This window comes from Acanthopagrus latus, chromosome 1 (assembly GCF_904848185.1).
Source record: "Acanthopagrus latus isolate v.2019 chromosome 1, fAcaLat1.1, whole genome shotgun sequence".
NCBI classification, from domain to species: domain Eukaryota; kingdom Metazoa; phylum Chordata; class Actinopteri; order Spariformes; family Sparidae; genus Acanthopagrus; species Acanthopagrus latus.
The window spans coordinates 4,419,890-4,443,486 of NC_051039.1; the positions used below are offsets into that span (position 1 = coordinate 4,419,890).

General features: G+C 42.2%; 1 protein-coding gene across 2 annotated transcripts in view; it reads left to right on the forward strand.

The window, feature by feature from the left end:
• Window positions 1-5,384: 5,384 nt before the first annotated feature.
• Window positions 5,385-23,597, forward strand: part of LOC119028451 (voltage-dependent calcium channel gamma-2 subunit-like) — a 62,024-nt gene continuing 43,811 nt past the window's right edge. For both annotated transcript variants that reach the window (XM_037114456.1, XM_037114463.1), the window contains exon 1: window positions 5,385-7,590. In XM_037114456.1, the coding sequence (XP_036970351.1) occupies window positions 7,380-7,590 (211 nt within the window). In that variant the 5' untranslated portion in view covers window positions 5,385-7,379. The remainder of the gene's footprint in view (window positions 7,591-23,597) is intronic.

The window sequence follows — 23,597 nt, forward strand, 5'->3', positions numbered from 1 at the left end:
GGAGGAGTAGAGTAGAATGTTAAACATGTCCTCTAGACCCCAGAGGAGGAGGAGGGAGGGCGGCCAACATGGCAGACTGTTCACTCTCTGCCTCTCTCCTCTTCTCCGTGGCTCTCTCTGTTTTTTTTGTTTTTTTTTATTTCCTATCCCTCTCTCTATCTCCTTTCTCTCACTTTCCTTTTTTCACTCCCACTCCATCCGCAGCTCTTCTCCTCTCCAGGCGGAGGATCTTTTGTATCTTTAGTTCTGGGAACCCGTTCGCACATTCATCGTTTTGTGTTTTGTGTCTTTCCAGAATGTTCAGGTTTAGTTTTGTCACGGCGATTGTAATTCACTCGGTGTAGGAAATGTTATTAGGCTAAAGGATTTGCGTCACCAAAATGAGGTAACGCTCATTTGAAAGAAGTTAAACCTGTTCCTTCAGAATGATTGATGGGGCAATATCATAATACCTCGCCGGACGCTTTTAGAGCACTTAAATACCCTCGATTAACACATCCCAACAGTTTCTTTTTGCACATTTAATCATCTTTTTGAGACATTAAAGGCGAGATTCTCCAACAGATTAGGACAAGCAGCAGATTGTGATGGTACTAAAAATGCACAAAGGAACTCAGTGACACTTCCAAATGATTGATTTTGATTGATATGGCTTCTGATTGATGGATTGGACCTCCATGACTGAGGATGTGTTGTGTTTAGGCAACTAAAACTACTCGGTTCATGTGAGGACAGATTGTTGTTATGGTTAAAAATGAGATGAGACACATCAGGAATTATTCACACAATGACAAGAGGGAAAATGTATTTTCATATTTTTCGATGCACACTTCTTTTACTTGATTTAGCTGTGGTTATAAAATTAACAGACTACATCCTGGTATCGTGTGCTGCATAAAAAAATGTAAAAGCTAAATGTGTCAGTTAATTGTGTTGATAATTGAGATGTACTTAACATTTTGTGAATCATTTGCTTCTTGACAAAACAGCCAGTAGCAGACGACTGGCAGACTTGGAACAAGAGGAAACAGCTATGCTAGTTAGCATTTTATATGTATCTTTTGTTTAATCCTTAAACGTCCAGTGTGAAGGATTTAGAAGACCAGAGTTACCGGCTCAGCTGGGTGCCAAAAGTAGACACGTGCACACCACTAAATCCTACACACAGGACCTTTGGTAAAACCAAAGTGTAATTAATGAGTGACTTTGCGAGACTAAGGATGAGACATAATGCCCTGTTTTGTATAAAATACTGTATGTCAATTTAGAAAAGCAGTCAGATACATTATTTACCTTTGGAGAGAGCCAGGCTGGCTGCTCCCCCCCCGTTTCCAGTCATTTTGCTAAGCTAAGCTAACTCTCCCCTGGCTGTAGCTTCATATTTAGCTTATAAACACGAGTGGTGTCGATCTTTTCTTTTCTCGTCTGAGCAGCCATAATCCAAGCTGTCAACGTTTTCTAGGAAATCTATAAATAAATCTGACAAATACTCGTTCCAGTGATCTGATGCAGGAGTTCTTCAGCTTCATATGTGGACCGAGACATCACCACGAGCACATGTCATCACCAGCAGTTGGTGCAGGCAGCTGTGGGCCAATCGGCGACAAGACAGAGCCTCCCGCATTACATCCAGATCAGACCACTGCTGCAGCAGTTGTGGCCTTTCAAAGTTTGAAGTTTTTGACATTTAATTATAGCATCCCCAACAGGCAACTTAGTGTAATTTCAAAAAACTCTAGAACAATGCCAAGATCCCTCTCTCTGAGATTCTCAAACAGAAGCCACGGTGATCTCTCAGGCCTCATCTGAAACATACATGAATTTATCAGACGGCTGAACCGCTCGCTTTGCTTTTCTCGGTTCATACATCCGCTCCGAGTCTCCTGAATTGCTATTTCAGGCCAGCAGCACCGGCAGCCTTGTACTGTATGTCGAAAGCTGTAGTGAGCAACTTTGCATATCAGAGGCTGCAAATGGCAGCGAGAGATAACTGTGGAAAATCTGAACTTTGGTACCTAGAAATCATGAAAAATGTGTAGGAATCGCACCTCCTGTGTGAGTTAGCCTTTGTACTGTATAGCCCACAGCGACGCTGCTGCTGCTGCCGCTGCTGCTGCTGCTGCTGTAGGATGTGAGCTCCGCGCATCTGAAACGTCACAACTCATCTCATCTGAAAGAATCTGCTTCTCAGTGCCAGTGTGAAGCCATAGATTAAGATTTGACTCTGCATATCCAGTGCAGTGTAGCTGTAATTCATGATCATGTTAACAGGTAGTTTTAAATATCTCTTCCCTTTCAGTTTTCATGGAGACCTACATGTATGTTGACCATGTTAAAGGGTCAATCCAGAGATTTACCCATGTTTTATTTCTAAATGAAAGCCCGCACCACAAACTGGAGGTGGTGCGTTTAAAGGAATTAGGCTCTTTGGATGTGTGGTGGGTCTAACAAATGAGTTGCATGATGGGATATGTGGGATCCAGTGTTTTTTGGAACATGACCCGTGCTAAGAACTAAAACTTGCCTGTTCTCACTCACAACATGTCAAATACAGCAGCCTGGTCGGTGGCCTAGTTTTACGGTAATTACGTCTGTAGCATCACTTTTCAAAGTTTACAGTCCAAAAGTTGTTATATGTCATGATTTGCGAACTGCAAGCTTTATTTTGAAAGTCTAACACAATATGTATTAGTGGTAACTTGAGCACGAAGCTCCTCGCTTGCAAAACAATACAGGGGAAGGTAGAGTCAGCTAGATCACCTTTTCTTTCTCCATTAATCTTCTTTCTTTCATAAATATCACTTAAGAAAATGTATCCGACTATATTCAGCCTCTTCTGGAGCCACAACAGGCTGTATACTACTATATACGCAGCAGTCTTCCCCAAGACCTGTAAACACCCTATAATGTGTAAAATTGGTGGAGTTACCCTTTAACCTTTTAAGGCCTGGTTAGTCCCCATCTGTTTTTGGATTAAGCATCCTCATTCCTGGCAACATAAGGCCAAGAAGAGAAGAAACAACAGTGCTGATCAATGAACACATGTGGATATTAGCTTGATGCATCCATGAACGACAAATCATCATTATCACCGACACGCTGAAATATATCCTCAACCTGTCCTCGCCTCCAAACATAAACAGTTTGTTACCTCGAGGCCAGCCTGCTGCACTGAGTGTGTGTCTGTATCTGTGTGTGTGTGTGTGCATCTGTGTCTGTATCCCTGGCAATCCCCATGAAAATACCATGTGGCTGCGGAGCAGCCTATCACAAGAGGGAGACAGTTGCCGTGCTTCTGGATCCGGAGAGGGAGCTGTCCGTTTCAGCACCGCGGCGAGGCAGCAGTAACCATGGTGCACTGTGAGGACGGACAGGATGTGACTAATAAAAACACAAACAAACAAACAAAACATGCAGGGACATCTTTACAGATATAATTAAACATGTACAGGAACGATCCCGTGTCGTTCACCACCTACATCTCCAGCTGATGTCTACATTTGCATGCATGATGTTTTTTAGGCACTCAAGGCATCATTTACCTTTCAGTTAATGCACTGGAATGTATATAGTCTGTGTGATCGTTGGAACACGTGTTTCAATATGATTAAAAAGGATATTTCAGTGGGTTCGACAGCGTCAGAATCATTGTCTTCCCCTGCGAGGCGAGGCGATGTGAAACATATGACAGAGTCAAACATACAGAGCACGGATCACTGAGCTTTACAGCCCATCCCATCTATTCCTGCTGAACCCATCCAAGCCCTTAACCGCCCCGTCAGGTGTTTCACACTCGCTGCTCGCCCCCTTTTTCATCATCTGTGTCTTGTATCCCCACCCCACCACCACCTTCGCCAGGAAATTAAAATACATGTCAGTCTGTTGGAAAAATAATAACTCGGTCATGATAATAATAACGCGACACCTTATTGATCCCTGTCAGAGGATTGTCTCTTTTATTCTCACCCTAAGAGGTCAGAGGTCGGAGGTCACGGGGCGGGGCCTCGCTGCAGGATACTTCAGTAGCCAAAAGGGATTCAACATGAAGCATTAGTCACACCTGATGCCTCGTGAAAAAGCAGTCCGAACTGTGCATGTTTCTTTTCAAACTGCTATGTTTGATCTGACCGGAAATACATAAGATATCACATCTAACCCCAGATTCATTTAGCAATTTAGGGCAGCTGCACTGCAAAAAATATCTGCCTTAACAAGCTTCTAATTCAGGTCCACAGCCACCATACTCTATATATCGATGACTTACATTTATATGAGTTAGAAACATGCACTTGGGATGCTCTTCAGTGTGTTTAGACTATAAATCTTTAAATTTGATCACTTGCAGGGCAGCAAAAAGAAAGAAATACATAATGAGTGTATGTGTCTCCACCAGCGTGCAGACTTTGGGAAATAAAACACCAAACATTCATTTTCCAGTTTCCCAGGTTTCCTTGAGATAACTGTGATGTAATTGGGTACTAAATGAGGGGGAACATGGAGCAGTTATTTTAGTGTACGAGCAGTTGTTGATTTGCAGCTGAGGAATCTATCTGGTAGAGGTGGGACTCATAACCTCTGCAGCAGCTACTGAAATCCTGTCTGAGTCGAGGGGGGGGGATTGTTGCACTTATTCTGAGTATTATTTCATCTAATTGCAGCACTATAAGTGCAATGTACCTGATTAGGGATTGTTTTGCTTTTTTAAAAAAAATCTCATTATATTCTGTTTCAATTGATTTAATTTGGCTTTTTATTGTGTTTTTAATGCATTTCTTTGCCTCATGTGAAGCACTTTGAGTTGCAAGGTGCTGTGTTAATAAAGTTGCATTGCTTTGATTGAATATGTTGTAAAAGGACGTCAGGATGAAATGAGTCTGGAGACAATAATTCTACAAACAAGTTGATGGAATGCATCTTTTTTTTTTTTTTGTCACCACGGAGCCACAGGAGGCTTTTTCTGTTTTTGTGTTTTCTGTTTTGTTTTTTGTTTTTTTTTTTTGTTTGTCTCGCTCAGAGAAATGAAACACTGAGATGCAGCATTACATGAACTGACTTGTTGAAAAGGACATTTTTTGCAGTGCGCTTGTTTTTGCGTAAAGTGCTGCTGCTGCTGCGCACGGAACATCTCTCTCTCTCTCTCTCTCTCTCTCTCTCTCTCTCTCTTCCTCTCTCTCTCTTCCTCTCTCTCTCTTCCCCTCTCTCTCTCTCTCTCTCTCTCTCCCTTCCTCTCTCTTCCTCTCTCTTCCTCTCTCGCTCTCTCTCCGGTTGTGTCGATTTTTTTTTCATCCTCTGCTTCTAACCATCATCCACCCCCTCCTCCTCCTCCTCCTCCTCCTCCTCTCCTCTCTCCACTTCTATCTCAGCTCTGCGAAGAAGAAAAACGAGGAAACCAAAGGATTGGTGTGTTGCTCGACTTGAAATTTTATATATATCTATTTTTTTTGCGCACATTTTATCCCCACGCCTGACAGCCTCGGCAAAACCAAAACAATAATACTAATAATGATCAGTCCTTTTGATGGTATCTGATCTTTTTTTTTTTTTCTTCTTTTTTTTTTTTTTTTTTGAATGTGATGACAGTAAACGGGCTGTGTGTGTGTCTGTGTGCGCTCGCTGTGCTCCGGTTGGCCGTGATATAACCGTGTAGGATCGTTTGGATGCTGGAGGAAGAGGCTCTGACGCTCCGGGAAGCTTCGTCCATCCCTCCGTGTCCTCCTCGTTCCTGCGACCGGCTGCATGACCGGTGATGCTCGGCCTCTCCGCCTGGATGCGCCCCTCTCTCCGCGGTGTGCCGTCGGTACCGCTGCCTGTATCCCCCTATAGCAGATTTCCAGTGTCGCCGGAGAAAGGTCTAGGGACCACATATGGAAACTGGGGATCAGAATTTTAGGAAAAAGGAAAACTAAGCAGGCTGTCGTTTGATTTTCATTAACTTAATATTTTTTTTCCTCCTCCTTTTTTGGGTTTTTTTTTTTTTTTTTTTTTTTTTTTTTTTTTTTTTTTTTTAATTTGGAGAGAGGGGTTGATCGTCCCTGGTTGGTTTTATTTTCCTTCATCTCTTTAAGGAATGGCTGGTTTTCATGGCAGTCATGGTACCGGCTGATTATTTGGCATTATTTATCACTCTGTCTTTGATTTTTTGGGGGGAGCATTTGATTCTGCTGGTTTGAATTTGTTCTTTCATTTTCTTTCAGCACATCCAGTCCTTTCCTTTCCTCTTTCTCTTTTTTTTTCTCAACATATTTTGGGCCCTGCCTGTCTGTCTTGCCTGTCTCCCGTCACCCTTCTTCCCACTGAATACATGTGATAGCCTGATTCTTTCAGAAAATGCCTGTGATGAGCCTCCATAATTCACTGATCCACTGGGTTGCATCAAGGTAGACAGATCTCATCCTGAATTGTGCCATCATCTGTTAGAGGTCTCTGCTTCTGCCTCTTCTGTTTCTTTTGGGGCCATTTTAAAGAAATCAGGCCGCCAACTGTGTTAGTCTTAACCACCCTCCACCCCCACACCCCCGGTGTTTCTTCATCCCTGTTCAGTATGAATTAATTCACACTGCATGCATGCGTGTGCTCGTCCGTGTACAGGTGTGTGCCAGTGAAAGTTTGGCTGTGTGAGCGAGTGTGTGTTTGTGTTTGCGTGTGAGCCGGAGAATGACAGCGTAGGTTGTGTGTGTGTGTGACGGCCTGTGTGGGAAAGAAAAAAAAAAAAACGAAGCAAAAGAAATCAAGCGCTACATGCACATCATTCCATACATCACCGTTGAAGCTGTGAGGATTGTAATACATGTTCTTTTAGTCAGCTCAGAAAGCCAAACCCAGGCCTGAGACGACCACGGAGAGAGAAAACAGAGCAAAATCCTCCATCTTCTCATTATCTCGGCCTTTTTCTTCTCAGAGTTTGACATTTAGAGGCCTTCCAACTCAACAAAGTAGGCCTAGATCCCAGACCAGGTCTCTTGTGGGATCTGCTAGAAGCCTGTGTTTTTAGGTCAACATTTTTTTTCCAGAGCAGGGCAACTTACTGCCACTTGAGGACTAGAATTTAGAAACCTCTGTAGCTGAGGGTTCTGTCATCCTCGCCAAAGTCTGTGTGACCCGTCTGTTGGGCCAAACAGCCTCCCATCCACTCCCCACTCCCCCCAACCTCACCCTCATCTTAATTTTCACCTGTTTGCTGTCCCAACCCAAAACCAACCATACGATTTCCCCCGAGCTCCCCTAACTCCCCCGCCCCCCCAGCGGCCCCCCGCTACCGTCGTCCGCCCGACACCGCCCACCCCCCGTTTTCCGAGCTGGCGTGGCGACGCAAACTCACAAATATTTACTTCCTATACATCAAGAGGAAAGGGGGCCCCCCTTTCGTGGAATGCGGCAACATGGGCGTGTTTGACCGCGGAGTTCAGATGCTGCTGACCACGGTAGGGGCCTTCGCCGCCTTCAGCCTTATGACCATCGCCGTGGGGACAGACTACTGGCTGTACTCGCGCGGCGTCTGCAAGATCAAGAGCACCAACGAGAACGAGACCAGCAAGAAGAACGAGGAGGTGATGACGCACTCGGGCCTCTGGAGGACCTGCTGCCTGGAAGGTGAGCCGAAAGATGCCGTATATATACATGCACAGATACGCCGACAACACTCAGGCAGATCGATTCCTACATGCCCACACACACACATACACACAGTCCTGCATTTGCACTCACATGCCTACACATACGCTCACATGCCCACACTATTCTGTATGTCCTCTGCATCCATTTCCACTCATGAAAACTCTCTCTTTAACCTACACACACCTCTGCTCTCACTATCTATCTATCTATCTATCTATCTATCTATCTATCTATCTATCTATCTATCTGCTGCATACTTCTGAGACAAAGTACTACAAGTCCTTCGGGTTCATGCACAAATTGGGCACACACTCATGTATTTCACAGTTTACCTGTGAATCTAAAATTGCAGCAATCTTATGATCCAGAGAATTAACCTTGATTTGAAACCTTCTTGTCCAGGGTTTCGGGGTTGTTGTTTTTGTAGTCTGTCATGGCCGGTGTGTAGATTGACCTATTAATTGTCCTAGAAGAGATCGGCTTGGCTCACTTAGCTTAACAACCACACCGGACCCCAGAGGACATGGATGGTCCAGCAAGTTATACAGCTGACTCAAATGGTCGTCAGTCCTGCTATATGCTTGTTGCCACTGTTGTCATTTTAAACTTTATCGTCATGAATATGGCTGATTAACAGAAAATATGTCCAGCGGTCTGTGTTTAGATTGGTGCAGATTTCTCAAGTCCACCTTCATTTCATATTCCTCGCTGGAGTCTATGTAGGGCATGTTGAGCTATCTCACTAATCCGTCCTCCTCTCTAGACTAGCCTTGAAATGTTCTGCTGTAGGAAAGGAGCATCCGAGATCCCGAGTCCATGCATAAATGTTGTTAAAAGATGACCCAAAGTGAATTATTTTTTCATCATTTGAGTCTAAATTCCCTCTGTGTTGCATCTTCCTTGCTGTATCTGTGGCGGGGGTGAACTCACGGAAGACAGCTACCTCCATTGTTCTGGGTAGTTGTTTGCTGAACCATCAAATGAGGTTAGACTGAACACTGAAGAACATTATTTTGCATAGAATAAGAGTTTAAGACTAACATAGGTCCAATGCACAGATGAGGAAAGATTACAGAGACCCTAATCACCCAATTTACTTTAGTCAGTGTTAAAGTTGGGGTCTGACTGCAGCATTCACAGTCTTGTGTTGGCGCTTGATCAGGACGTTATTTGTTTGTGTGGAGGGTCACTGTGTTCATTCGACTCCTCCGGGCTTGTTGACAAGAAGCTGAATCTCAGGCTTGTTTGGGAGATTAATTCTGGTTTAAAAGTGTCATAAACTGAGTTTGCCCAGCATTATATACATTACATACAATACATACAAGTTGTGTGTGGTGCAATGTTATGTCCGTGTGTGTGATATGAGCGTGTCCTAATCTCAGCAACTGCTCTTAGATATATTACTAACAGTTAACGTCAACCTGTCTCTGACTCTCAGAGACGACTAAACAATCTTGATGTTGCAAAGTTTGCTGGACCCCACAAGGATAGCAATACACACAATACACAAGTGCACACACAATACACAAGTGCACACACACACACACACACACACACACACACACACACACAGGAACATACACACACATATTGCAGAGAGTCCGGAAGCGCACACACACACATATGTGATCCATCTCCATCCTGAATCACGTTAAACACTTCCAAATCCATTTGATTTGTTGTACTGATGACATAGGTTCAGTGAATTTGTTTTTTTTTTTCCTCCGATGATTCAGTTTGTCGTCTTTTGGTACTTGCCGCATGCACAGGAAACCTGTCGTGTCATCTTGATCTCGATCTTAACGCCATATTGTGTAAAACTTTTGTCCCACTTTCCAACTTTTTTGCTAACATTTTTGTGTTTGCACTATGAATATGTGAGATTGTAGCTTCTGATTTGCCATCTAGGGATTTTTAAATACATCAAAATGAACTTTCTATGACGTGGACACACAATGCTGAGTCAAACCTCTTTCTATAGGAAGATGTCTGTCATTGTAAGCACCCACCTATTACTCACGTACTGTGTGTTATGTATCATATATTCTGTGTGTGTGTGTGTTTGCAGTTTTGTTTATCTATACTTGTGGGCTCCCAGATCCGAGAGCACACTCACGGAGGGAAGTCCAACGGCTTCATGGGGACCTAAAATGCTGAACCTCTAACGTAAAGCATTATATTTAAGGATGAAGACTTAGGTTATGGGTTAGTTTCCAGGAAATGAAAGTAAGTCTATGTAATCCCACAAGTGATAAAACGAGGATGTGTTGTGTGTGTGTGTGTGCACTCATGCATATCCAGTCATGGTGTTGACGCTGTGACGCGACTCTCTCTTATTGTGACCTCACATTTGTCGCATTGGCTGAGTAACACAGCCTGATCCTGTCACACACCTGGTTATCCGTTGTCACAAGGCCCCACCGTTACATTCAGATGTGTGTGGGTAGATTAACTATATCAAGCTCCTCACCTCAGTTCATGAGCTATCATCGAACTATGGTGGCGTGTATAGCAGAAGTCACTATATATATTTATTTTCTGCAACTACTCTACATCGATACTGCAGCTGGTTCTTTTTCTAACCTGATGTTGAAACAAAGAGATGTAATAGAGACACTAAGCTCTTTGACAACACACCAACTGTATTTCCTGATCTGACATTTTAGAAAAATGTCAAAAGATGGAGTTCAAGTAAAGCACATTTATGTACTGAAATGTAATGAGTAAGAGCTAGTGTCTATTTAATGTCAGGTCACTCTGTCTTGGACGGTAATCGCACCGCTTAATTCATACAATAACTTAAATCATGTAGAGTTGGGTGGTTGAGGTTGAACCCAAACATGGGTTATACATACGCGCTCCAGCTTTACAATGCTGTCAATTCACATCACAGTTTCACATTATACCTAGATAACTTTAAGCAGATGTTTTGTTTGCTTGTTCTGGATTTATAGCTGGTTAATCTTGTCCTGGGTGAGTCTTTTTCAGGTTCAGACAGGTGACAAGGCAGCTATCACAGTCACAATGTGCATATGAAGCTGAAACATTATGATAGGCTGACAGTTATTTAAATAGTAATAAGTAAGTAGTACTGTAGATACATTTTGTCAGCTTTTCTAAGTACTAAATCTTGGCCTCCATCCCTCCTACATCTTTTTAGCAAACTCATTTTTCATCATATGTGGTGTGCTTCCTTTTCTGCATAAAATTCAATTTATTGTAGCCTACGATTTACATTTTTAGGTTAGATATTGCGAACATTTGATCAAAGCCTTGCTCCTACATTTCTAAACTGACACTTCATAGAGTAAAAATTCAGACTCTATGAGTGATATCTTGGCAATACCTTTGTCTCAGTGAAAGACTGATGGTGCCCAGGCTTTTTACAATGTCCCTGACTAACCTCTGCATCCTGCCTAAAACAAGGCCTTAGAACTACACAAAGCCGACACAGTGGAGGTAATAGTGATAGAGTAGGAAACAGTCTTAGCTGTGTTCACATCACCACAGCTGACAAGATGTTGGGGACACCTTAACAAGTCTAACATCAGGCCCTGACTTCTGGCACACGTTCATAAAACTTTGTTGGGTTTAGACTTGTGGAGGGACATGGGAAGGCTTTAGCCAAGAATATCAGGGTAAGCCAATGGGCAAAAGGAATATTATAGCTCACTGGTTAGTATTGCTTGACCACTGAGGAAAGAACTTGCTTCTTCAGTGAAACCTCAATATTTGGTAATTGCAAAAAAAAAAAAAAAAAAATTACATTAGCAATAAGATGTCAATGTTAGCCATGTAGATAGAGTGCTAAAAAAAAAATGCCGGAAGGAGAAGAAAGGAGACAGTTGCTGGACGTCAGGCTCTTTCATCAGGTCACTTACATCACCCAGAATGAAGTAGAACTAATGATAATCATTTTTTTTAAGCGGGAGAAAAAAGAGACCCACAAAACATGTTTTATTTAGCTCAAGAGAAATGAGTTTTGCTCTTTTCTCCTGCACTTCGTGACCGCATTCTTTTTCATCCTGCATCCAAAACATTCTTCTCAATGATTAGCCCTGTTCGTTTGAAATTACCTCAAAAAGAAGAAAAAAAAAAACAGCATGCAAACGTGTTTCACATCACTGCTTTTTCTCCGAGCTCCATTGAAAATGACTAATTTGGTGCAGGTGTGATGAAAGCTACCTGTGATCAACCATGTGACCGCGTTATGTAATCACACTAAAGGCAAGGTCACGGGAATGAATTCATTGCTGCAAGTTTGGAACTTCTTCGGTTGCTAGTTTGCTGTGAGTCTAAGGACAAAATGTGTTTATTTTTCTTAAGACAGAGAACATGAAATCTTGGCAGAGGTTGCAAAATTGTGTCACATCCCCAACACATTTGTCGATGTGAATGCAGCCACGCCAACTCACTCCATGTGATATGCTTATTCTCCCCGCTAAGTGGCTTTACTTTTCACACTCTAAGCTCACTCGGTGTCCTTGGCACTGGAGATTTGAAATGGTTAAGAGCAGAGATGAATCTGAGAGAGATCCAGCTCGCTCTCTGTGTGCTTCGCCTTCAGAGCTACAGTTGCTTTATAGCTGCGTGGTGCAGAGAGGAGAAAGAGAGAGGAAGAGAGAAATTGGGAGGTGTTGAGAAAGAGAAAAAAAGAGGGAGAAAAAAAAGAACAAGAGAGAGAAAGAGCAGGCAGCCCTGGTTTTCTGTCACACCCCCTCAGGCATCCTGTGCTATCTTTAACACACAGGCCTACGTTCTATCTAACCTATCTTGCCCCGGCTTTTAACATAATACGTCACAGTGTGTGCTTTTATTTTAATGCTCGGGACATTATGTACACGATTCGCAGATACCAATGAGTGATGGACTGTTGTGGTTCTGTCATCCCGGTGACACGTTAGCATCATAAAACCGGAAAGATCACACATGACATTTTCGCGTTGAAGCCTTGAGTTACATGTTGCAGATTTGATTATGTTTCTGCTTCATGCTTAGGCGTCTTCATAAGTGTGTGCGTGCTTGAGTGTGTGTGTGTGTGTGTGTGTGTGTAAGGCAGGCTGTCTGAGAGTTGGAGTGCATTACGGCGATGACATTAATTATGCTAATAGCCATCAGCTCCGTTAGCTTTGCGGTGCTGATCGTCAACAGAGCCTCTCCACGCTGCCTCTTTATTGAAAGCTCTGGCTAGTGATACGCCAGGATGGGGAGTAACTAATTACATGCAATCAGATTACAAAAAAAAAAAAAAAAAACAAGCTGCTCACACGAAGAAAAACACACACACACACACACCAGCTCTTTATCTCAAGCTCCAGTTAGTGGTTCAGTGGATTGGGAAGCAATGACATGTAATCTGATTACCGAAGTAATCTGCTTGGGAAAATTAAAAAAAAAATTAAAATGTGATCTTTCATATCAAGCAACCAGTCAGACTAATTACAAATTACATGTAATCTGATTGCAAAAAAACTTAAACTGGTGCTTTATCTGAGGCTTCATTACGTGATATGATTGGGTTGGAAGTGATTATTACGAGCCGATTTATTCCAAATTTGCGTGATTATGTGTGATGTGGGATCTGCGGGCTGCCAGATAGGAAACAATTCTGGTGATGAGAATGCAGACAAATTAAATGATGATTTGAGGAGATAGTTCTGTTAACACTCCTCAAATTACAGCCGGCACTTTAAGTGACTAATAATCACCTTTAATTTTCTTTCCTGTTCTGGTGGGTTTTCAGTCTCCTTGGTTAGATAACAACCACATCTGTGCATCTGGGAGAGTTACAGGAGACACAGATTTTATTTGGCTATTATTTTTGTTGCACGTTGTTATCCAATCACATTCAAGGAGTTAACAAAGCAGTTATCATAGAAGCTACAACAACGATAATGTTTGAGATTAGCTCATGACAGCATTCATTTATTGTGTATCATATTGCTGTTAGGCATTAGAGAGGCCCATTTGGTGTGAAAAGAGACACATCCTCCCACTGTGTATTATGGGACCAGTGAAACCAGTGATTGTTAACTAATTAGATTTCCTCAAGTTTTTTTCTGAAATACTACAAGTATTTCCATTTTCTGCCACTTTTTTACTTCTACTCAACTACATTTTGGAGACAAATGTTGTACTTTTTTTCTCCAGTGCATTTATTTTATAACTTCTGTTATTAGTTACTTTGTAGATTACATGCTGCATCACAGCATAAATACATATATATATATGAATATATAAATTCATTCAAATCTATGTTTACATGCATGTAGATGTATGCGTTATTTACTTTTACTTGCACTTTTGATACTTTAAGTACAATTTGTATTCCTGAAAGTATCAAACATGATTTGCATGAATCAGAGATTCACTTTTAAAGATTACACTGTGAAAAGAATACATTTGAATTGAATGTTAGCTCATGAGTGATGCAGAGGTTCTGCATTATTATTATTGTAAGCAAACTAAGAAGTTAATGCAAAAAAAAAAAAACTACTGTGACTGGTTCTATTGCCACTTTGTTGCAGTTGGTGTTTTTAAGGGTTTATCCAACCTTGTGAGCATTTCACAGACTAAAACTGTCGTTAGAAAGCCCTTAAGCATTTGATTTCAATAATAATGGTAGATCATTAGAAGAGAAGACGCTGAAAAACATTTATCATTATGGAGATATATGTAATGGCCATCTGAACACCATCACCTCCTTCACATTCAAGAAAGACAAAATGTCTTATTTCCACACATTTTTGACATCACAAGTAGCCGGCTTCAAGCAGAGCAGAGGTGAAACCCACAGTCCCTTCATTAAGATTCAAAAAGATCTAACACGCTATTTATGGTGTGTGATGGAGGAGTGCTGGGGAAGGAAATAAGAGCCATTGTTCTGCCTCTGCACTGAGGCTGGCAAACAGTCAGCATCCAGCAGCGCTCTGTGGGCGTGCTGTTGTTGATACTGTAATAGAAGTGACTGACAGGTCACGGCAGCTGTCAAACCTCAGCCGTCAATGTGCTGCAGCCGCCCAACTCCTGGAGACTTCTTCTTCTTCTTCTTCTTCTTCTTCTTCGTCTTCTTCTTCTTCTTCTTCTTCAGGAACCCAGCAAAAACCTGTTTGAAATTATTTTTAGCTTCATAACTTATTTAAATTTATTTATTATTATTTTTTTTCCTTTATCATGTAAAGTCTCGGCCCAGGAATGTGTTTTGTTTTGTTTTTTTGTTTTTTTGTTTTTTGCAGTAACAGCCAGTAAATGCTGGAAAATCGTACACTCTGTTTTGAAAATATGTTGCCTGGGTGTGATTTTCTTTATTGGTGTTTACTGCTGTTTTCCTCCCAACAGCATGACATCTCTTTATTGCAGTCATATCAAACAGATAGTGCTCAGTACTCACAATGTGCTATAACAAATATAACTGGAGAATAGTCTTGTATGAACACCATAATTACTAATTTTTGTAAGGGAAACAAATCACAACATATTCCGTTTTACACTTCACTGTTTTTCTTTCTTTCTTCCTTTTAGCATGCTAGCGTAGCATGGCTCTAGTGATGGTGACGCTGGTCAGTGAGACATTCCATCTCTTTGGTCCAGATTGAAGTCACTAAAGAACTACTCAGTTGATTGCCATGAAATTGACATTCGTGGTCTCGAGAGAAGGATTTTTAATGACTTTGGTGACCCAACATCTGTAACTTTTAATAGGCTTATCATCCTGTAGTAGTCCAGTAAGTTTCTGACTTTTTTATAGTGTTAAATGGCAATAAATATGGAGTTTAGTTTACTGTTTCATTAAAGTCCATCTGAAGAGAGAGCATACTACATTACTGACAGTAACAGATGACAAACGAGAATATAATCCACAAAATAAAACAGGAAACAACTACGAACCCCAAACCAAACAACAAGTTTCAGCAAGTGACTACAAAACTGACTTTACACTGAATCTTGTGGTGCTGGAACTTTATTTTTGTAGTTTTAAACAATGGTACCTACACAGGCGGTGATGTGTACATGGATAAACGATGTATTGGGTCCCTTAACATAGAAAAGAACTCATTCTACATCTCTTAATCTATCTCAATCAATCACACATACAGTTTAAACTCTGTGATTGTGTATTTGTTCTTAAAATGGTATTGACTTGTGTAAAAGTGCACACACACACGCCTCGGTCTGATATCCATGCAGCCATCACACGTCCCCTTGGACCCCCACGCTCCTCCATCCAGCAGCTATCGAGTCTGCTCCAGATGGATTCGCACTGTGTGCCTGTCAGCCTGGACGGATGGCCCCTGTGTCGGTGGTCCAGCTGTGGAGGCTGGCTCCAGAGATCCAGCCTGTCGTGGTCTTCCCGTGATGGATCTTGCCTCAGGACAGTCTCTCGTTCCGAGGCACAGACCGGAGCTGCCCTGGGGGCCCCAGCCTTGACAGGTGGAGCTCAGCAGGCTTTAAATGCTGCTATTAATCTCCATCACGGCGGGTTTGAGAGCGAGCGAGGTGTGTGTGACAGGAGATATGTTTCTGGGAATGAGGTGTGAGTGTCTGAGAGTGTGTGCCGTGTGTGTGTGTGTTTGTAGCCGCATTCAATTTTAGCTTTCATCACACTCAAAATCATTTTGTTACTGGAGACATCTGAACCCTTTGAACCTTTGAAAAGCTCACCACCTTTGATAATTTCCATCTAAGCAGCAGTGGCCTGGATTGTCAAAACACGTGATCTTCTTTGGATGGGAAATAATTCACCTTTGGACCCTGGGTAATTTCACAGTTTGAGAGCAATACTCATTTTCCCTGAGCTATAACACACACACGTTGAGATGTGGAGGTTTCTTGATGACAGCTAGAAGCAGAGCAGTCTTTAAGTTGATTTATTGTTATTTCAGCCTTTGAAGAGAAAGAGGAGCCACAGAAATAGATACAGGAACATGTTAGAGCTGCTGCTTTATTTGATTATTTGAGAAAATCTACATTAGACCTACATTTTTATGTTATGGTACAGGAGACACGTAGGGACGAAAACGTTTTCAGTCACTCACTGTGAGGGTTCAGCTGCTAACTTTACAGTTGAGCCTTAGTTTTGTGTTCTCCTTGAGCTAAACGTTAAAGGAAAAACCTTTTTCTTAGAATGGGTCAAAGTCCCATTGGATCTAAAGATGTTTGAGTTCTCATCTGTCGTGTTTGAACTCTACAGTGAAGCTGACTCGTCCTTCCTCCTGAATGACTGAAAAGGTCAATCGACTGTGTCTCCCAAAACGACAAACTGAACTGGTCCCACATTGACATACCTTTATGGTTGAGGAGAGCACCAGCAACAAGTACTGGACCTTTCTCATCACGTGGTTAACATTGTGAAATAGTTGTACATTGGTTATTTACCTTACTTGTGTTACACAGGTTGAGTCAACATTGACCCCATGTCTTTATACAATGTCGTCTAATGTTCTCCTCCTTTGCCCCCGCATAATGGCTGCCGGAGGTCATAGCATAGATATGTGTCACACTAAGCCGCTCGCACAGACGACCAAGATGTTACACTTTTCTGGTCAGACACCACAGCGTCATGTAACCCAGTGTAGTGAACATCAATTTAATTATTGAACATGAGATGGTACATGTGTCAGTTGCTATGTTTTTTCAGTACATATACATCATATTTATTATCTTTTTATCACCCAGTGGTTAAATCCCTAATGACCCTCTGCTCATTAGCTAATTAATGCAGTCGATTTGCGGCAGCCCCCCTCGTCTTCTGCCGCGGCGGCGCCAAGTATCCACGGCCACATGACGCCGTGGCGATGCGGCGCTCGGCTGGCCGCACAAGGCCGCCTGTCAAACAGGCATCACGGCCTCTCAATCAAAGAGACTGTTTACGAGCACTCACACACACCTGGGACTGACACACACACTCGGCTCTGCACCACAGGAGGGACATCAATCACACACACACACACACACACACAGGAGGATACAGGGCACATTTACATGCAGGAACATGCACACACATAGTCACAGGTGCGGCGGAGACACAAGGACACACAGTCGTAACACACAGCGAGCGTTTACAGCACGTTTAATATTTTAAAAAATGCGACGACTCGCTTCGTGGGCTCGGCAAAAGTATTCCATCACACAACATGTATCGGATGATTGTTTTTCACTGTGTGTATTATGATCCAGATGCAGATTAAAAATGTATAAGCACGTTCTATTATTAAAACAGAAAAAAAAAGAAAGAAAGAAAAAGAAAATCTGAAGATTGTGCTTTCTAGTCAACAGCCTCACTGTAGACTAGAAAGCAGTAAACTGGATGCTAGAGGCTGTCGGATCCAAAACACGCTGGAGAAAATGTTGCTGCTGGTATATGGAATACATTTTTGTTGGGATTTCTTTTTAGCCTCAACTCTCCTGTATAAATACTGAATACATAGAGATTATGTTTAGGTTTAGTCAGGTGTCCTAAGCTTCACACTACAACACTGTATGTATTTACCTAGTTAGGACATATGCATGTGCGAGTCTCCACAATCACGTTAGCAATAATACATATGCAATGTGTGGAAGGAATCACTTTTGAGTTGAGCTGGACATCATCGATAGACATATGCAACCTGTGACTGTCATTGTAAAAGAGTCACTTGCATAAAAAGGTTTGGAGATACTGGACTAGATTTGAATCAAGTCCTGGTGTTTAAAAGGTCACAAGAGTCCTAACCAAATAAAACAGGACTCGCACTCCAATATTCAAGATGTTTCATCAGCTCAAAACTAAAAAAAGAGATGAAATCTTGACTTGTTCTCTGCTGTATTTTGGGCCTGTGGGTTCCCATTTCAGATTTCCATATCCGCCCCCCCACAGGATCTTCAGTTTATGCAGAAAAATAAAGCCCGTCCTCGAAAAAGAAACTTCACATTTGTTTGTGTACAAATCGAACTAAATCTCTTCCGTGAATTATGAGCAATGTTAACAGCTCTCGTGAACAAACAAGGAGTGCTTACTTGTAATTCCATTTTCATTCAGCGATTAATTTGATCAGCGTTGGTAAATTACACCGTGTTTTAACAGCATGGGGACTTAATACTTTACACTGGAGTAATAGTGAATCACGTCATGTACCGTTTCATTTCTTCAGTGTGGACACGTTTGACCAAAGACTTTCAAGAGGAGGTTTAAGAAGCCTGAATATATAAGTTGTCTAATAATAGATGGGGGAAAGCAGAGAGGAAACAAATACAGCATGTTGTGTATATTTTTCTCTAACTATCTCGTGACCCCTCGGATTTATTTATTTACACTGAGAGCCACAGTCTCGCAGTATAGTCACAGCGCAATAGTGTGATTTTCCACCATGATAACAGTTATGTCATGTGCTGCGTTTCACAGTGGAGTCCGGTGTTTTAGAGTAGTAACAGTATGTCACGTTCTTTGTTTTACAGTATAGTAGGTTGAGCGTGGTGTAGCAGAGAGCTGTTGGCACCTCCACACAGTCTGTTTAACGCCTGGTGGGAGAGGTGCTGACAGGCCGCCTGCTCCCTAATCCTACAGACATCAGGAGCCAACGGGAATGACCAGGGAGCTCAGTGTGTGTGTGTGTGTGTGTGTGTGTGTGTGTGTGTGTGTGTGTGTGTGTGTGGGCAATATGTATGTACAATATGTTTCCCTCTGCATAGATAGACACGTGGATGTTTCGACGGCTGCTAAAATTTGGTTCAACAAGGTTCGTTAAAGGCCCCCTGCCAACCATGTCACCAGAATTAATGGTGGCTACGTGCGTCTCTGCAAAACACAGATATATTGAACAGTTTTTGGTTCTATGTTGTAGCAACGCTGTGCTTAAAGTCTGGTGAAGTTTAGTCACAGAAAAAACTCTCGCTTAGGGTCAGGAAAAGATCTTCCTGGCCTCGCGTTGAAGGTAAATACTGACACTTTGGGTTGGTATGTCGGGTAGGATACCATTGGAAATGACGTCAACAATTAACTTTCTTACAAAGTCGTGTGAAGTGAGAATAACCTTCATCTTTTCATAGTGGTTTGAAGGCAGGGAATCCTAGTTTTAATTGGCTGTTTTACTCAGGAGCCATGTGTTGTTCACACACTGTCTGTGTGTTGGAGTAACCTGGACACATCTGCTTTTTCCTCATCACAAACAGAAACTCTAAACCCTTACGACTGGAGAGCATACAGACGTTGGCCGTGTTTGTGTAAAAAGGTCTATCGATGCCGTTCGGAGCCTTCGGTCCCGCCCCTCCATCAGTCAGAGCAGAGTGACGGATCGACCGAGCTGCTCTCAGTGGGGACGCAGGGTGAAGCTGCTGCCGCCACTCAATTATAGAGTTTGTCTTAGTCGTAGCATATGGTCAGACTGATGGAGTAACAATGCTGTCATCTGTAAGCTGCATGAGTCATAAACACACACTCATAAACACAGTGTCTGTCTGTCTGTGTGTGTGTGTGTGTGTTCCCACTCTCACTCGCCTGTATATGATACATTAGCCCATTGATTACTGATATGCAGTCAGACAAGACGCCTCGAACAAACCCAGACACACGCACACACACACACACACACACACAGACACACAAACATGTTACAAGACACAAACACAAATTGTATTTCCTTGTGTCTTATGATATTTTACTCCCACTTGCACACCGCGTGAGTAATAATGGATTGAACATTATGTAATCATTTTAACACAGAGCCAAAGTAAATAAAGAACTTCCGGGGTTTGATTACAGAAACAAATACAAAAAAAAAAAACCTCGATCAAAATCCCCTTTTACACTTGTAACAGCTCTAATAACTAAAAATCCACTCTTGGAGCGGAGCCTTGTGTGCAATATGTTGTCTGGCTTACTTCAAATGCTCAGATAAAGACAAATAATCAAACAATAAGCTTTTTTTTTTATAGCAGCATTTTTAAAAAACACTGTTTCACATCAGCCCTGGATCTTCATGGGCTGAACGTCGTGGCTCGACAGTCACACAGGTGCATCAGTGTTTTCTTAAAAAAAAAAAAATTAAAAAAAGTTTGTCTGTGGCAGGTTTGCTGTCGATGACTGTGTTTGTGTCTCACGTGACACATGGGATATCCATGTATCCACCTTTACAAAGGTCAGAGGTTAAGGGTCAAATCTGTTGTCTTGTAAGGTCAAGTGATGTATTATGCAAGAGGACACTTTCTCTCTCTCTCACACACACACACACGCACACACACACAGCTAGCTGAAATGAGTATAACCACCTAATTATCTCACACACCTGAAACCATTTTGTCAACGAGAGCATTCCTCTGAATTCACATGAAACGAGCTGAATTTCTGCACTCTACATTTATTTATGTTGAAAGTTTTCATGCACCAAAACAAACGAGCAGAAACATGTGAAGTAGTAAACAGGCTGGTCTAAAGCTGTAAGATGATATTTATGTAGTTGCAGATGGACTTAGATTGGATACAATCCAGGACACACAACGCAAACCCGGCGCACTGTCACACACACCACCTGGCAAGCCATCGAATACACCTCCAACACCGGGAGATTTAACAGTGGTGCTGGAGTGCAGCTGCAGTTTGAACTGCACAGAGAGTAACTTTCACTTACTGAGCAAATATAAACATTAGACAGTCACTAATGTGTAATAGTCGCAAAAAAAAAGGCATTTTATTCTGAAGAAAAACATCCTATACTTACATTCGTGCCTGTTCATTTTCCTTCTATAGGCTCAATATATATTCCTCTGTTATTCCTGTTAATGTGTAAAGGGAATGTTATTTTTTCTCAGTCTTTCATTATCCTGTTTAAGTGTATACACATATTAAATCTCCATGATAACACTCCATGAATACTAATTGCTCCAAAAACTCAAAATCCACTAATTTCAGAGTTGCGTTAACTGATTGTTTCTGCCAAGATGTTCTCACTCCCACCTCATCAAACATGGCAGCTCTGGTAACTACTACTACTACCACTGAACCTGTGGATACTCCCAGTCACTGTCTGCGCCGCAGATGAAACAAACAGCTCTATAATCTGCTTGTTGACTGTGCGAGAAGCAGCCAGATGTCTTCGCGGCGCCGAGCGAAACCCGGCGAGGTGTCAGGTTCGATTCATCAGATTTTTATGGTCGCTGGGATGAGTTTACGGCGATGCGCCAGATGTGGCAAACTCACGTTAACGGTAATGGTGCAACATTAAGCGGGCTATGATGAACTCTGGTGTCTGTGTTTTACGACTGGTGGTCCGCAGTAAATCCTCAGTGTGTTTATGTACTGTATAGTGTGTGTGTGTGTGTGTCTGTGTGCACTTGTCAGGGAGGAAACTATGTATACAGAATGTTATGTACCCGTCAGGATGCATGTGTATGTGTGTGTGTGAGTGTTTCTGTCTTTGTGTGGATTGTACAGATCATAGCATCTTTATAAGTCTTGAGGACTATTCGACTTATGTGAGAAAAAAAGTTGCATAAGGCGTTTTGTGCCTCCAGAAGGAGACGCATAGAATCTGAAAAACTGCCTCACATGATGTCACTTGAGTCAGTTGCCACTGAAGACAACCGTGAAAATGCAAACAAATCTGGGTATGTGTACCAGATGATTTAAAATCAAGTTTCAGGACCTTTGTGGTTCGGTTACGTTAAGATTTTGGCTCATCAAACGTGTGAGAGAAAACTTTGGTTGCCAGGTTGAGTCTCTGAACTGAGTAAAGGTCCCATCATGCTGAACTTTGCTGTTTGCTTGTTCCCTTGTTTACTCGTCGTTGTGGAGTTGCGGCTCCGTCTACGCTCGCCTCTCAGCGGGTTGACGCTCTGAGCGTTAACCCCTAAAGAGCAGCGAAAGGCAAGTAGGAGGTAGCGATTACTATAATTAGCAGGTGAGTGTTTTTCCTGAATTAATCCGTCATATCCTTCGGCCTTTCCGATTTCAGCACCGCAGTCACGGAGCAGCGGCTTGTGCATGAGGAGGAAATGGTATAGAGGAAAAATTGAGCCTGAAGAGACTGAAAAACAGACCATTATTCAGGTTTTGTAATTTTGCATGAATTGGCTTTAGGCTGTTCTGTTTAGATCCTAATGGTTTGATCTAACTTGGTTCCAGAGAATTCATGCTGAGCAAGACATCTCCATCGGTCGTCCTTAATCACAAAGTGGAAGGAGATTTCCTGCGTGCTTCCTCGGTGTAAAACAGGGCAAATAGTCTTTCATGTGAAGTCGTGGATGAAACCGGAAAAAGTAGTTTGATTACAGACGTTTTGAAAATGAATGCCATGTTGGTTGCTTCGTCTCTTGGGTGCTCATCACCTCCTGCAGGACTGAACTGGAGGGGCTGCAGACAGACGTACAGTAAGTAGCTGCAGAGAGAGTCAGTTACTGACACTTTTAAACACTCGCTGATCAATCGCAGCAGCTAAATGAGCCAGTGAAACACTGTGGTTGTATCGGGAAGGTGGTGGTGTGTAAACGCCACAACGAGCTGTTTGCCTGCTCATCCATTATTCCCCTGTTTAAGCTACTATACAGTCTTTGTTAATCCAAATGTCTTATTTCTAACAGCCATGTAACAGAAGAAACACACAGTTCTTCTTCCTGTTTTACAGTCCGAGGTTTGAATCTGTCGCTTAGCTGGGGTGAGAATTTAGCAACCCGTTAAAGCAACATTATTTTTACCTTAAAATAACAGTTTCAAAATCACACTGATGGCACAGTGTCTTGTAACAGGGTGTGTTGTGTCTCTGTCACTTGTTTCTGCTCTGTTACTATGTAACTGTAGTGAGAGGATCATACATGTTTACTTCAACATGCAAGTATTTTAACACAAAACAGTGTAATGAAATAATGAATTTCATTTGTAGTTAGCAGGGACGATTTGTATTCACGACAGTGGTGTTGCACTTTGTTGGGGGAGCCAAATTGCACAAAATTCCAATTTCTACAAAACCGCATGCATGTTTAAGCTTTTCATTTCTTTATGTTGCAGTGGTCGTTGC